This window comes from Vigna unguiculata, chromosome 9, assembly GCF_037176805.1.
Source record: "Vigna unguiculata cultivar grain cowpea cultivar isolate G323 ecotype 2 chromosome 9, ASM3717680v1, whole genome shotgun sequence".
In the NCBI taxonomy this organism is placed as follows: Eukaryota; Viridiplantae; Streptophyta; class Magnoliopsida; order Fabales; family Fabaceae; genus Vigna; species Vigna unguiculata.
Window position 1 is genome coordinate 5,516,606 of NC_140800.1, and position 15,182 is coordinate 5,531,787.

General features: G+C 25.6%; 1 protein-coding gene across 2 annotated transcripts; it reads right to left on the reverse strand.

Annotated features, from left to right (window-relative positions):
• Positions 1 to 4,249: 4,249 nt before the first annotated feature.
• Positions 4,250 to 9,011, reverse strand: LOC114164782 (auxin efflux carrier component 2-like). Of its 2 annotated transcripts, none has more exons than XM_028049544.2 (7): positions 8,189 to 9,011; positions 6,464 to 6,713; positions 6,296 to 6,381; positions 5,832 to 5,989; positions 5,268 to 5,344; positions 5,062 to 5,157; positions 4,250 to 4,401 (listed from the first exon to the last, which is right to left on the reverse strand). In XM_028049544.2, exons 1-6 carry the CDS (start codon positions 8,994 to 8,996, stop codon positions 5,088 to 5,090), a joined length of 1,449 nt encoding a protein of 482 aa, XP_027905345.1. In that variant the 5' UTR covers positions 8,997 to 9,011; the 3' UTR covers positions 4,250 to 4,401; positions 5,062 to 5,087. The 2 variants fall into 2 exon arrangements, with proteins under 2 accessions (XP_027905345.1, XP_085523077.1); XM_085666951.1 differs by having other exon boundaries at positions 5,058 to 5,157.
• Positions 9,012 to 15,182: the final 6,171 nt, after the last annotated feature.

Sequence of the window (15,182 nt, forward strand, 5' to 3'; positions counted from 1 at the left end):
TAAGAAAGAATTTACGCGATTGGACATTTTAATTTTAGAATCAAACATTTTTATGTAAAAAAATATTTATATATATATATATATATATATAGATTAGAAAAGAAAAAAATAATGGACGAGACCTAAAAATGTAAAATGTGCAAAATCGACTATATTATATTCGTTGTTCCTAAATGTGGGTAGATGTTACACTGATCATGCGATTAACCCATGTCAAATGTGCAGATAGAACGTATTATTACATCAGCTTACTATGCAAACCGATGTAATTGCTTTTTAATTGACTTTTAGATAAGTTGTTTTACAAGACACCTTGAAATCACTCTTCTTTTTATTATTATTTGACATTATCTTTTAATATTATTTATTTTCTATTTCTTTTAAAAATATAAAAATTAATTTTTGTCAATATTATTTTATTCTTATACAAATGGTTAAATAATTGCCAAATAGTTTACCAACAATTTTTTTCCTTTTTATAACAATAAATGTAATATCCTTTCAAAATTCATCCACAAATTTTTTGTCTTTTCAAAAACCTTCACTTTTTGTGTTTTAATTTGGATTAAATATGTTTTTGGTTCCTCAAGTTTCAGTGAAAACTGGAATTAGTCGTTTTTCAAAACTTTTGATCAATTTAGTCCTTCATTTTTCGAAATATGTGGATTTAGTCTTTTTAACCAGATTTTGTTAAATTTATCTGATGTTCCAAACATATTTTATGATACAATTTGAATTGTTTATATCGTTCGACCTATTCTCGCTTTAATGCTAAGTCAAATATTATCATAAAATGCGTTTGAAACTTTAAATAAGTTTAACAAAATTTGATTAAAAGGACTAAATCTACGTATTTCTAAAGATGAAAGACTAAATTGGTCAAAAGTTTCAAAAAAAAACTAATTCCAAAATTCACTGAAACTTAAAGAACCAAACATATATTTAACCCTTTTAACTTTATAGGCACCTTCATTTTCGTTCTGTCTGAAACTTCTCTCTTCTGCCAAGCCACTACTATGTCGCAAGAACCAAGTGAATTTTCACGAGTTCTCCTCTCTTCAGTTGTGTTGCATGTCTACAGTGGCGACACCACATTTCACATCCAAAGACATTGTAGCACCACCACCACACATGCGAATGTCAGTTCCTTAAGTCATCTATATTTTATATCGTTATAGTCCATAGTGTGTTCACGAACCGTCATCGTATTGTTTACAATAAAATCATTGTTGTAGCATATACTTATATTTAGATATTTATATATTTATATATTTTAATTTTGTATACATATTGGAAAATACTATCTATATTTGAAATGTTGTATTATTTTGAGAAGATATTTTTTTATCGAATTAGTTTAATTTTTCTTATTAATTATGGTTAATTTACATAGCTCTATGACAAATTTAATGTACTTACGTAAACACCGCTGTTTAAAAATAATTTTAGTATTTATTAAACTAGACCAAAAGTGAATTTTAATTTTTCCCAATTTGGTATAAATGGTTGTTATATAATTGAAATTGCACATTGACATACACATAATCACATTCTTCTATATAAAAAATATTGACACGTTGCTTTAATCACTCGGATAGTACCCATTTTAGTATAAGTATGTGAATCTGGTATCCGCTTTTAAAAAAATGTCAATTGTATCTCAATTTTTGAAAAAGTGTTTCAATTAGGTCTCTTTCATATGGAGTTGACTAACGTCGTTAGTCAACGTGCCACGTGTCAGTATGTGGTTTATTTTAATTTTTTTATTTTTTTTTTAATTTTTTTAAATTTTTCGAAAATAAAATAAAAATGTCATGTGTCAGGTCCCTGTATGTGACACATGGCATTGCAAGTATTATGTGACATTGTAATGCCACGTGTCAGTGTCACTATCAGATGTCATTGTGTTGATTTCGATTTAGTCCCCACATATGTCTTTTTGTTTCAATTTAGTATCTACTTATGTGTATCTGATTCAATCTTGACATAATTTTTTTTAATAATTAAAATACATTTTTTATAAAATTAAAAGTAATTAAGTATAAAATTTTTACAAAAATTAAGTATTTGATATTTATATTAAAATTTAGTGGTAAAAGTCATTTTATTAAGTCATTTTTAGTAAAAAAAAATTAGTATAACATTCAGATAAATAGAAATTTTGGTTTAAAATTAGTAAGAGATAATATTGTTCTATTTTGGAAAAAAAAATAATTAACAAAACACGAGTACTTAATAAAAAAGTAATTAATAAAGTAATGTGTTAAAAAGTCATTTTTAATAAAAAATAGATATAATTACTGATTTGATACCCCAACATTTTTGTTAAGTTCAATTTGGTACATAAACTTTTGGTTTGTTCAATTTAGTACTCTAATTTTCTAAAGAGATTCAATTTGGTCATTTTCGTTAAGTTGGAGTTAACACCGTGTCCGTACAGGACACGTGTCAAGCCATCAAATTTCTTAATTTTTTTTTCAAACAGAATTATTTTTTTTATAAAAAATTTAAAAACTGCCACATGTCACTTTATCATCGTGCCACGCGGTAGCTTACAATCATGACACGTGGCAATGTAATAGTTGTTTTCAATTTAGTATCCCAATTTAAATTTTTGGTTCAATTTAGTACCCAATTTTTTAAAACGATCCAATTTCGTCATCTCCCATTTGAGACCAAATTAGTAAATAAGCTTAATTACAACCTATATATACATGTTACAATAATTTTTTCTAATATATACATCAAATCATTTAACCTAAATACTTAAATTATTTTATTTTTTACATTTTAACCTTTGTAATTTTTTACACTTGTAAGAAATAAAATAATTTGAATATTTAGGTATAATGATTTGATGTATAAATTCAAAACAATTATTTTAACATGTATATATAAGTTATAATTAAACTTAGTTACTAATTTGGTTTCAAATTAGAAAGGACGAAATTGGATCATTTTAAAAAGTTGGGGTACTAAATTGAACCAAAAAATTAAATTGGGGTACTAAATTGAAAACAACTATTACCACTGTCACGTGTCATGATTGTAAGCTGCCACGTGGCACGATGATAAATTGACACGTGGCAGTTTTAATTTTTTTTGAAAAAAAAAATTAAAAAAATTAAAAAAATTAAAAATTTAATGGCTTGACACTTGTCCTGTAAGGACACGGTGTTAACTCCAACTTAACAGAGAGGACCAAATTGAATCTCTTTAGAAAATTGGGTACTAAATTGAACAAACCAAAAGCTTGGGTACCAAATTGAACTTAACGAAAAAATTTGGGTACCAAATCAGTAATTATACCTAAAAAATATTAGTAAAACATTTATACAAATGATAAATTTGGTCTAAAAAATTGAGAGAAACAATATAAATATTAGTACTTAATTTTGTAAAAATATTTATACTTAATTAGTTTTAATCTTATAAAAAATGGATTATAAAAATATTTTACTTATTAAAAAAAATTGGATAAAATTGAATCAGATAGACATAAGTAGGCACTAAATTGAAACAAAAAGGGACTAACTCGAAATCAACACAATGACATCTGATAGTGACATTGACAGTGCCACGTGTCACACACAGGGACTTGACACGTAACATTTTATTTTTATTTTTTTTCAAAAATTTTTTAAAAATTAAAAAATTAAAAAAAAAATCAAAAAAATCACAGGTTGACATGTGGTACGTTGACTAACGGCGTTAGTCAATCCCATCTGAAAGGGACCTAATTGAAGCATTTTTTTCAAAAATTAACATGCACTTGACATTTTTTTAAAAGCAGATATTCATATCAAAGTAGATATCATCCGAGTAATTAAACCTTACATGTTACACATATTCTTAGGAACAATTAAATAATATATACATATTACATCTATTGTCCTAGTTGATTTGCATATACACATATTATATCAACTTTTATTATAAGTAATGTAATATTTATCAATATTAAATTGATGTAAAAACTATCAAACTTAATATATATGTGGTATCCACATCGATTTAAAAACAAATGTAAATAATCATAAATAATCGATGTAAAATATTATTTTTTTAATAGTTAAAAATTGTGATAAGAGAAAAAATTATGAATGATAATTTTAACTTTAGTTTTCTATAATTCGAAATGTTTTGTAAAAAATAAAATGTTTTAATGATTGTTAGTTGCCAGTTTCATTCAAATATAAAAAATTAAACAGAAAACAACATAGCTCAAATCATTTTGAACTGTTGAAAATACAAGTTAAAACGTAAAATACTAAGAACTGTTATTTAATAAAAAAAAATCATAAAATTGACTAAACAGGAAAATAAGATTGTACATTATGTTGTGATTTGTGTCTATTATTGTAGAGGAAGAACATTTTGCTTTTGACGGTGAATCTAAACCTGTACCAAGAAATTGAAAAAGAAATATATATTAGAACTTACAAGTTACATAATACATAAATTAAGCAAAAAAAATTATCAAAACAGCACAAAATTAAATGCATATATAAAATTATTATATAGTTGAGAAAAATACAGAAAAAAAATATCAATTTCAGGTTTGAGCAAAACGTTCAGTCACAATTAGCCCCTTATAATAACAATAAAGATGCTTATTTTACATTAAAATCAAAATAAAATAAGTTTATAGAAATAATAATAAGTATATTTTAAGATAATAATAAATTAGTTACTTTACTTTAACAATTTATATTAATTAATTAATTACTAAATTTTATTAAACATGACTTTTCCTATTGTAAAACAATTCACTCTTGTTTTTAATACATGATAATATATATATATATATATATATATATATATATATATATATATATATATATATATATATATATATATATATATATATATATATATATACATGTGTGTGTATTCGATGATTTTTCAGTATAACCACCATTATATATATTTATGAACCACCATTATAACTTAAACTTTAATATAATGTGAGATTTTTCGGTATTTTATTTTCAATAGTTATAAGTAAAATTGATTTGTACGAACAAAGTTTTGACAAACTTTTACCATAAACATACCTACTTTTATTTTCTCGTCCAAACAACGAGTTAATTGATTCCAAGTATGACGAAATATAATATTGAAATCGGCAACGAAATCATCGTTCCAAATATAACCCTGCGAATTTTGAGAATTCTCATAAGAATATGTTAATTTGTTGTATTCACAAGACAGAAAAATAGTTTTCTAACCAATTATAAATTTAAAACATATATAAACGCACTTACGCAGTGCTTGTAATGTCTGTGTGGAGATTGTACTCTCGGGAAAACACAAAGGTGATAATAGATGGGGAAAGAGCAGCCTGCAAAATTGAAAATGATGAAATAAATAATTATATGGAAAATTGAAATCTGGAAAAATAGAGTTTGTCATTTTCTCTTTAATAATTTGATAATTGAATGGTTAAAAGTATCACATCAATTACTAATTACTGATAACATTAATTGACAATATATAAAAGAAAAAAATTATTTGACAAACCAATATTAATAAATTTAATTAGACTCAAAATTCATTTATTACCGGAATATTATAGTTATAAGTTACAATCTATACTAAAAAAATTGTTGGATTTAATTTTTTACTCGTTATCAAATTATTTATTAATATTTAGTTTTACTTTTAAGATAATATGTCTCACCTTAAAGTATATACATAAATCGACATTTTACGATGAAATTATAATTCACTTTTTAATATAAGTTCTTAATATAAATGATAAAGTTGGATGAGTTGGTAAAAGAGATAATTATTTTTAAAATATAAAGTTATTATTGGATTTCACTTACTTGAATAATGGTAATACGTAAAAGAAGTCCTCGGATACCAATGGCTATGGCTGTTACAGCAATTACTGCTGGGCCAACAACGAATCGGGCCACCATAGATACTGTTGCCCAAGTGTTTCCACAAGCCACCAGTTTGGGTTGTAATGCCATGTATAAACCTATATATATATATATATATATATATATATATATATATATATATATATATATATATATATATATATATATATATATATATATATATATATATATATATACCATTAGTCACAGAAAATCGCAAATGTTAACAACTAATCTTAAGATATTTGTTAAGAATTTATAAATATAACTTTTACGTAGGGATACATAAAATATTTTTTTTAATATGTTACTGATAATTTCTTTACTCTAACCTGATTATAAGATAATAAAAGCTATGCATACAGAGAGATAATAAATGAATATAACAATGTTGAAGACTATACCTATACTGAACATGGCCATTCCTGTCCCAGTTTTGGACAATATTAAAATGGAACCATCTATTATCAAAGGAATCTTTATATTCCACCTGGAAATGAACACAACAACATTTACATAAACAAAAAAAATATTAATAATAATAATAATAATAATAAATTTGTTGAAAATACCTAAATGATATGAGAGACCATAGGAGTCCACTAACACAAGAGTAGGAATTAGGGTTTCTGATTAGATTCCTCCAAACCATGGTGAGAATGAGCCTTGTCATGACACTAGTGCGTAGCATTTGCTGCTTTTTATTGTATGCACCTCCTTCTTCAATTTTCACCACTTTCGGATCCTCGCTTAAAGTGTGTTCAACCTTTTTGTTTTCGATTGGTTTAATATGACTCATCATCACAATTGACTCATCTTTCACTGTATATAAAATGAGATAGTTAACAAGATAGAAAGTAATAAAAAAAATTACTACATCTTTACTCCAAATTCTTTTGGACTTTTGTCATTGATATTTTAAAATTCTAGATTTACTATTTATCATTTGTCTTCATTACAAAAGTATAATTGATGCGAGTAACATAATGATCATTTTTTGTTAATATAATTGAGGATTAAAAGTAATAGAAAAGTAATTTGTTCGCAACTCATTTTTCTTTTTTAAGAAGTCGTATGAAATGGAAAAAGAGATGAAAAATCATTTTTTGAAATTAAAAGTAATTAAAGATGACAATTGAGGAGAGGAGTTTTATTATCCCATCATCTTTTAAGTAAATATTCATTCATTCATATATAAGGTATATATTTCTTTTTCATCTCCCTCGGATAATTTTATAAAAAAATTAAAAACATAACAAAAAATTATAATACAATCAAATATTCGATATATTCTCATTTTTTAAATATTAGATATTTAGAAATAAATTATAATGTTGTAAGTTTTAACTTAAAATATCAAATAACAATTAGATAAAAATAAAAAATTAAATAAAATATTACAAAATTACACAAATTTCATGAGCATCGCAACTTATTATTTTACAAACACTAATGAAATAAAGTTGACAGATTAAAAAATATTTTAAATGTTTTTTAATTTCTTTTATTTATACTATAATAAAATATATTTTTTATATACTAATAAAAATTATAATATATTACTTAAACTATTTATATAGAAAAAATATATTAAATTAACAAATCGTACTTAAATATAAATCTTTCATATTTTAATTTTCAATTTATTTTAGATGATGATGAAAAAAAATTAACATTAAATTATTATATTACAGTAAATTAAACGTTTTTACACAATTGTTTCGGTAAAATTTAACTTGAGATAATAAATTAGAAAATAAAAATAATATATACAAAATTATAAGAATAATATTTTGTATGATAAAAAAAAGATAAATATTAAAAAAAAATATGTTCAAATGTATATCATAAAAATTATTTGATATGCCACTTTACGAATCACACAGAAACAAAATAGTTGGTTGATTTGGACGGACACATAAAGATGTTAATAATAAGATTATTTAACAAATTTTTCTTAACATTGACAAACTACCAAATTCAGATAAAAAAGGTATTATTCTATTACTTTATTTTAATTAAAAAAAATAAAAAATTAATCTATTTTAATTCTATTTATAGAAAATTTGTCAAATGTCAAAAATTTTCCAAATGTTAGTATGTAAAAGACAAAAGCATTTTTTTTTATAGAAAAAAGTTATGTCGAATTAATTACTAATAAACATCAATAAATATTTTAAGAAAAAAGAAATAAATGAACTTGTTTTCATAAATCAAGTATTAATTAATTTATAAAAACTATTGTATAATTTTATTTTTTTAATATCAAGCTATAACACACAGAGAAGAAAATAAACCTTGGTTAGGAATAGTGTGGTTCCACGTTTTCTCGTCGTTGATCTTGGACATTCCTCTTCCAAAACCCTGGTCTCGAAGATCACGTGTGGTGTTAAAACTCAAAGATCTTTGCATGGACAAAACCTGTGTTCCACGGCCACCATTTGACGTTGAACACTTACAACACGTGTAGAAGGAAGGGCTCTTCACCACCACATGAACCTCTCCGTTTTCTCCCATTTCCGCTTCAGTTTGCAGCGCCTCGTTGTCGCCGAGCGAGAGAACATCGGAGTCAACGGTGAAGGAGACGACGGAGCCAGCGTTCTGAGGGAACTGCATCGAAAAAATAAGGCTTCTGGCACCTCTGTATTCGTACAAGAACAGCATGAGAGTGAACCAGACCACACCCTGCATGATGAAAATGTGACTCATGAGGCTGGCCGACGAGTCTCCGTACATGGCCGTCAGAAGCGGCGCACCCACGACCACCGTGTTGGGCAGCGTAGAGAGTGAGAAGAGGGTGATGGTCCAGTCGATGCTGCCAAATTTGGTGAAGAGAGACCATAGAGAAAGAGCACCCAGAATCACCAATTTCTGAAGCGTGTCTGCGGCTATGAATCTGAAGTTCATGGTGTAAGGGTTGTTGGTAGCTAGGAAATAGAAGTTAAGGAAAGGAACGGCGAAAAATGCGACGAAGCGGTTTATGCCGGAGCTCTGTTCCGGCGTGATGATCTTCCACCACTGGACGGAGCCATAGGCTAGAATTATGGGCACGCATAGCGGCACAATAGCTGACAAAGTGTTGTATATATCTTGGCCGTTTATCATCGTTGCAGTAGTTAAGAAGAGATGAAGAATGACAGTGAAAAGAAATTGCAGAATGATGGTATTTATCAGGAGCTAACATATTGCGTGAAGGAGGAAGAAATGGTATTTGGTGACAGTGACACGAAATTTCAATGTGACTGCAATATTTATTACCATTAAATAGCATATTGCTTCCCAGAAGTGATCAAAAGCAGCGCTTCATTATTATTTTTTTCAACTTGTGGTTTGTATAAAAAAATTCATATCAAATTCATTCATACATACTTTACTTATAAAATACATAAAGTATTTTTTAGGTGAATTATATTGATACCGAGTGGATTAAAAGATCCTATACATACATTTTCTTTTTGTTTTTTATATATATATTTTTCTTTTCCTCCATCATCGCTCCCTTCAACCCAATCACCACTGGTCTTTCTCCATCCAAAACGACGATGGCACCGCATATCCAGAATCCTTACTAGCTGAAGCGTAGTTGACGTCGACGCCACCATGTTTCCTCTGTAAGTAACCAGTGAGGTTTCTCCCCAAATCTCCTCCAACGCTTTATAGACATGTTCACTTTTTTTTATGATAATAAAAAGTAATAAAACTGTTGTTATTTATAAGGTTTAATAAAATTTGTTATTTACAAATTTTAATTGAATCTTAACTTCTAAATTATCTTAATTAAGTCTTATCTTTACATGTCACCTTTCAACTTGTGATTTTTTAATTTTTTAATTTTTTTAACTTTTTTTTAATTTTCAATTATTTTTTACTTTTTTTTCTTAAAAAAAATAGGTTACACATGTTAAAATAGAATTTTGTCATGTCTGAGTTTGTAATTTTTTTTTTAATTTAAAAAAAAATGTCACGTGTCAAATTATAATTCTGCCCTATGTCAATTGTTTATGTAAAGAATTTCGATTTGGTCCATATATTTGTTATTTTGTCTCAATTTAGTCTTAATTCTTTTTTAAACTGGGTTAATTTGAACTTTTCCAAATTGAGATTAAATTTAACTTTTATATAAATATTATAATTATTTTTTTTATTATAATAGATATTTTTTATTAAAACAAAATTTTAAATAAAGTTCAATGCAAAATTTAAATTCAAATAAATTTAATTTAGTTAAAAATATCTATTATAACAAAAAAATAATTATAATATTTATATAAAAGTTAAACTTTGTCTCAATTTGGAAGAGATGAAATTACTCCGGTTTAAAAATAAATTAGGACTAAATTGAGACAAAATAACAAATACAAGGACTAAATCGAAATTTTTCACATAAACAATTGACACATGGCAAAATTATAATTTGACACGCTGCAGTTTTTTTTAAATTTAAAAAAAAAATACAAGCTGACATGTGGAAAACTCCTATTTTGACACGTGTCAACTATTTTTCTGAAGAAAAAAAATTTAAAAAAAATTTAAAAATCAAAAAAACAATGAATTGACACGTGGCACAAAGTTAACTTCATCAATGATGCCCTAACGGAAATGAGGAAATTAGAACAAATTTTCAAGGATCCAATTTAGATAATTTAGAAGTTGAGGACCCAATTGAGATTTTGTAACGAAAACGGAAAATTATATGTGATTAAACCTATTTATAATTATAAAACTAAATTTAAATGATTTTAGGTAATTTTTAATTTGTTTGTAAATAATGTTTTTATTATAAGATAGTGAAAACACATGTACGTATTTTTTTATAATAAAAATAATAATAAAATAGTTAGATTTAAAAAATTGACGAATAGACAAAAAAACGATTAAATTTAAAAGACATATAAAATTGATAAAATAGTTATTTTAATTTAAAAAAAAATACTAACTATTATGTTTTGTGTATCGTAAATATTTGCTTAAGTTTTTGCTCATTTAAGTCCGCATCTCACCTAAATTCGCTTTGAAAAGGAAAAATCCTCGGATCAATAATTTTGTGACTTTATTTTTTGAAAAAATCACATAATTATCTATATATACTAATGTGTATATATAAATATATAAATAAATATATATATATATAGAGAGAGAAAGTATATGAATAAAATAAAATAATATATATATAGAGAGAGAGAAAAAAAAAAGTAAATGAATAAAATAAAATAACAAGTTAGAGAAAAAGTATATGAATAAAATAAAATTATATATATATATATATATATATATATATATATATATATATATACTAGTGTAAACACAGGCGCTATCGCGCCTGTGTGTACGCATTTTTTGAATTATATTAATAATTGATGATATTGTAATGTTATTAATTTAATAAACAAAATAAAAGTATATTTATAAAAAATAAAATAAAATGTACGGAGAAAATAAGAGAAAAATAACTGTTGATGAATAGTAAGAGAAAAAAAGAAAAAAGAGATAAGTAAATAATTTTATAAAAACTTGTAAAAATAACCGTTAATTTTTAAAAATTTAATAAATAATTAAATTATAAAGGGTAAAGTTGGAATTATGAAATGTGGACACAGGGAATCCCCTTTATATATAGTTATAGATATATATATAGAGAGAGAGAAAAAAAGTAAATGAATAAAATAAAATAACAAGTTCTTCCAATAACGTATCTTTTATATTTATCATATATCTTATATCTCTCATACTATCAAAATCACTAAAAATTCTCAACACTCATAATATTCCATACTCTAATTATATGATCTTAATATTTCATATTATAATATGACTCTTAAAATTTTATAAGTTCACATTTTAGTTAAATCCATATTAAACTCTCAAAATCAAAATGCAAACTTAAACGAATATTTACTGTATGTCTTTGGTGGATTGGTGATATAACAAAGAAAACTAATTATTTTGTTTTGTCACTCTTACTTCTAAGTAGTTTTATTAAAGTGTATATAAATTTATTAAACAAAGGAAATGTTTTTTTTTATCGAATAATAGTATGAAAAATTACATTACTTTTACGTAGAGATTTTTTCTTGTAATATTTTATATTAATAATTATAATAGTATTATCAGCCATTAAATCTTGAAATGGTATTTTATCAGTTTACTGGTGTGTCAAAATTTAAAAATATTGTTTCAGAAGTTTAAATTAGTTGACTTTTATTTTTTATATACCTAAATTTTAAGTTTTGTCTTCTACTTTCCATTGTCATTTATATTCGATGTATATTTTTGTTTAACATTTTATTTGATCTCTAATCTAACCGTGTTTTTGTTCTAAAATTAATAATATCATAATTTATTTTAATCTTATTAACCATAACTGGAGACCGCTGCACAATGTATTAATGATATTAATTACAATTGTTTGGGAAGAACTTAGTAGAAATATATGCATTTATTGAACAATTTCTTACCTTATTACAATTTATGTTGCCTAACTCATTTCATTCAAAGCACTGTTAAGAAGAAAAACCTACCATACATACATTTCCACCAATTAGTTTTATGTGATCAGATACCTTCAGACCGAACTACTTCGACAATTTTACCATCAATTGTAAGAATTGTTAGTAAAACAATTATGGTGTGTTTGGATGAAACAATGGTGATTAATTTATTTGGAGAATTTGAAATTCTTTGTCATGAAATGTTTTGTTTTGTTTGGATAGAGAAATTAAAAAGCATTTAAAATGCATGCATTTTTTTGAAGTATTTCAATTAGTTAAATTAGAAAAAAATCAAATATCTTTAAAGAAGGTGGAATTTGAAATTCTTCTCACTCAACCCCACAACCATGACAGGTTGGGCTGGCCATACGATCCAGACAGATTGGACTGACTTGACGACACAAACGGGTCGAGCAGGCCCAACAACCAAGACGGGTTGGACGGGCCCAATGACCTAGACGGACTGGGTGACCTGATGACACATACGGGTCGTTGTCGAGCTGGCCCAACGACCCAAACGGACCAAGTTGGCCCGGCGACATAAACGGGTCGACATGTCCGATGACCCAAATGGGACTAACGACCTAGACGAGTCGGGTGGACTCAAAGATAGAGACGGGACAAACTGACCTGATAGCCAATACGACGAGTCAGTGGGTCCGATGACCCACACGAGTTTGGCGGGCCATTTGACCTAGAGGTGTCATGCGTGCCTGATGACCTAGATGTGTCGAGCAGGCCCAATGACTTGACCGACCCGTTGACCCGACAAGCCTAACCAACCCGATGACCTAGTCAAGCCCAACTGGCCCGACCTAATCATAAGAAATTCAATTATATTTTTCAAATAAGAAATTGAAATATAAAGTATTTTAATTTCTTGATCCAAACAAGTTATTTAGAAAATGAAGAGAATTTAATTGCAAGCAATTCAAATACAAACTTATGAGCATTGTTGAAATGCTCCATCTAAACACAAGGTTAAGGTAAATAAAAATAGTTCATAACGTAATGTTTGTTTATAGTTATAAAGTTCTTTAATATATGTTGTGCAAATTTTTATTTTCAATTTTCAAATAAATACTCATATACTTTGACAATTTTTATTTTTATATTAGACATCGATACGAATTTTAACATCGCAGATATAGTGACAGTTAAAAATTCAATAATTATTTATCATCATTTGCAAATTTATTAAAAAAACAAAAAATAAAATAGTATAAAATATGATTCAAATTCATGATAAAATTTATACTTTATGAGACATGATTTAATATAAATTAATTTTGTGTATAAAGGAAATTTATTTATGATTCAAAGTTTTATCTTTTTTATCTTAAAATTCCTAGAGAAAAAATTGCTAACAAGACATGATACTTTTGCATTATTAGTGCAGAAATTAGTGATAAGTAAGAGTGAAAGGAATTAAAAGAACTTGTGAGATGTTGGCATTTGATCTCAAATTAACTTAAATGAGGGAGAGAGTAACACTAACCATATTTAGAAATTTTAGGGTCAATTTTCATATACCACTTTTAATTCCAATGTTGTAAAATTTATCTTGTATACATAAATATGTTTTTCATGTTTAATTGCAGCCATAGGTTTCCTTCTGTATGTGCCGTATAGAAGACGTATGGTATTTCATAAATATAAAAGAAGAAAATTATTTTTTGACAAATTTTTGTTAACAAATTTTTGACAATTATATATGTGACAGCATCTTAATAGATCAAAGAAATGTTTAATGTAAAAAAAGTTTGGATAATAATACTTTAACCCATTTTTTTATCCACTTTTAACTCATCATTCTCATCACCTTTAGATCATCACATCATATTACTACAAAAAATTAAAATAGATGATCTAAGGGTGAATAGAGTGGTGGACCACAAATAGATCAAATGTGGGTTAAAATATTATTTTTCAAAAAGTTTAGTGTTAAAAAACTAACTTTCGTCAAAAAAAAAATTTTGTCATAGTATCGTAATATAAAGTATCATAATATAAAATGATCTCAAGACCAATAATTTAACACTAACTTTCGTCAAAAAAAAAAATTTGTCACAGTATCGTAATATAAAGTATCATAATATAAAATGATCTCAAGACCAATAATTTACTACGTAGGTTTTAGGGGTTAAATTTTTATTATTCAACCTACGTGTTATTAATTAATGTTTCAATGTTAATTTTGTGACCTTTAAACATTTTATATATAATTTTTGTTTTAATATTAAAGTTGTTAACATAAATATTTAATTTTTTTATAAGCATATAATTGATTTATTTTAATATTTTGAAAATAACTACATAAGATCACCTTATTGTTGATTACTATTTTTTTAAGTCTAGTTAGTCATTTTTATATTAAACCTGAAAAAAGTTAGAAAATATTATAAATGTTTATATATATATATATATATATATATATATATATATATATATATATATATATATATTATTTTAAAATACTCTTACTTGTGTAAATCTTTTGATAGATAGTAACATATTATATGAATGGAGGCTTTCTTTTATATACAAGGTTAAAAAAATATGGCCAAAACAAACGAATTAACATGGTTTTAAAACGATAATTTAAAGTTTTTCGCACTTTTATGAAAAATTAATTCTAGAACATCACATTTGTCGTTACTAAAATGATTTTTATTCGAAATAATTTAGAATTCATCACATATTAACCATCTCACAAACATTACTTATACATTTCATACTATTGCTTGGGAAAATGACTCTTAAAAAGTTATTTCTTCTTTTATCCACATAATTTCCTTGAGAA

Excerpts from the sequence above, each read along its gene's own strand:
- LOC114164782 (XM_028049544.2), bottom strand. The coding sequence starts at position 8,996 with ATGATAAACGGCCAAGATATATACAACACTTTGTCAGCTATTGTGCCG. Across the intron at positions 6,382-6,463 it reads TGGTCTCTCATATCATTTAG|GTGGAATATAAAGATTCCTT; the intron begins GTATTTTCAACA and ends GTTCATTTCCAG. Across the intron at positions 5,990-6,295 it reads AATGGCCATGTTCAGTATAG|GTTTATACATGGCATTACAA; the intron begins GTATAGTCTTCA and ends ATATATATATAG.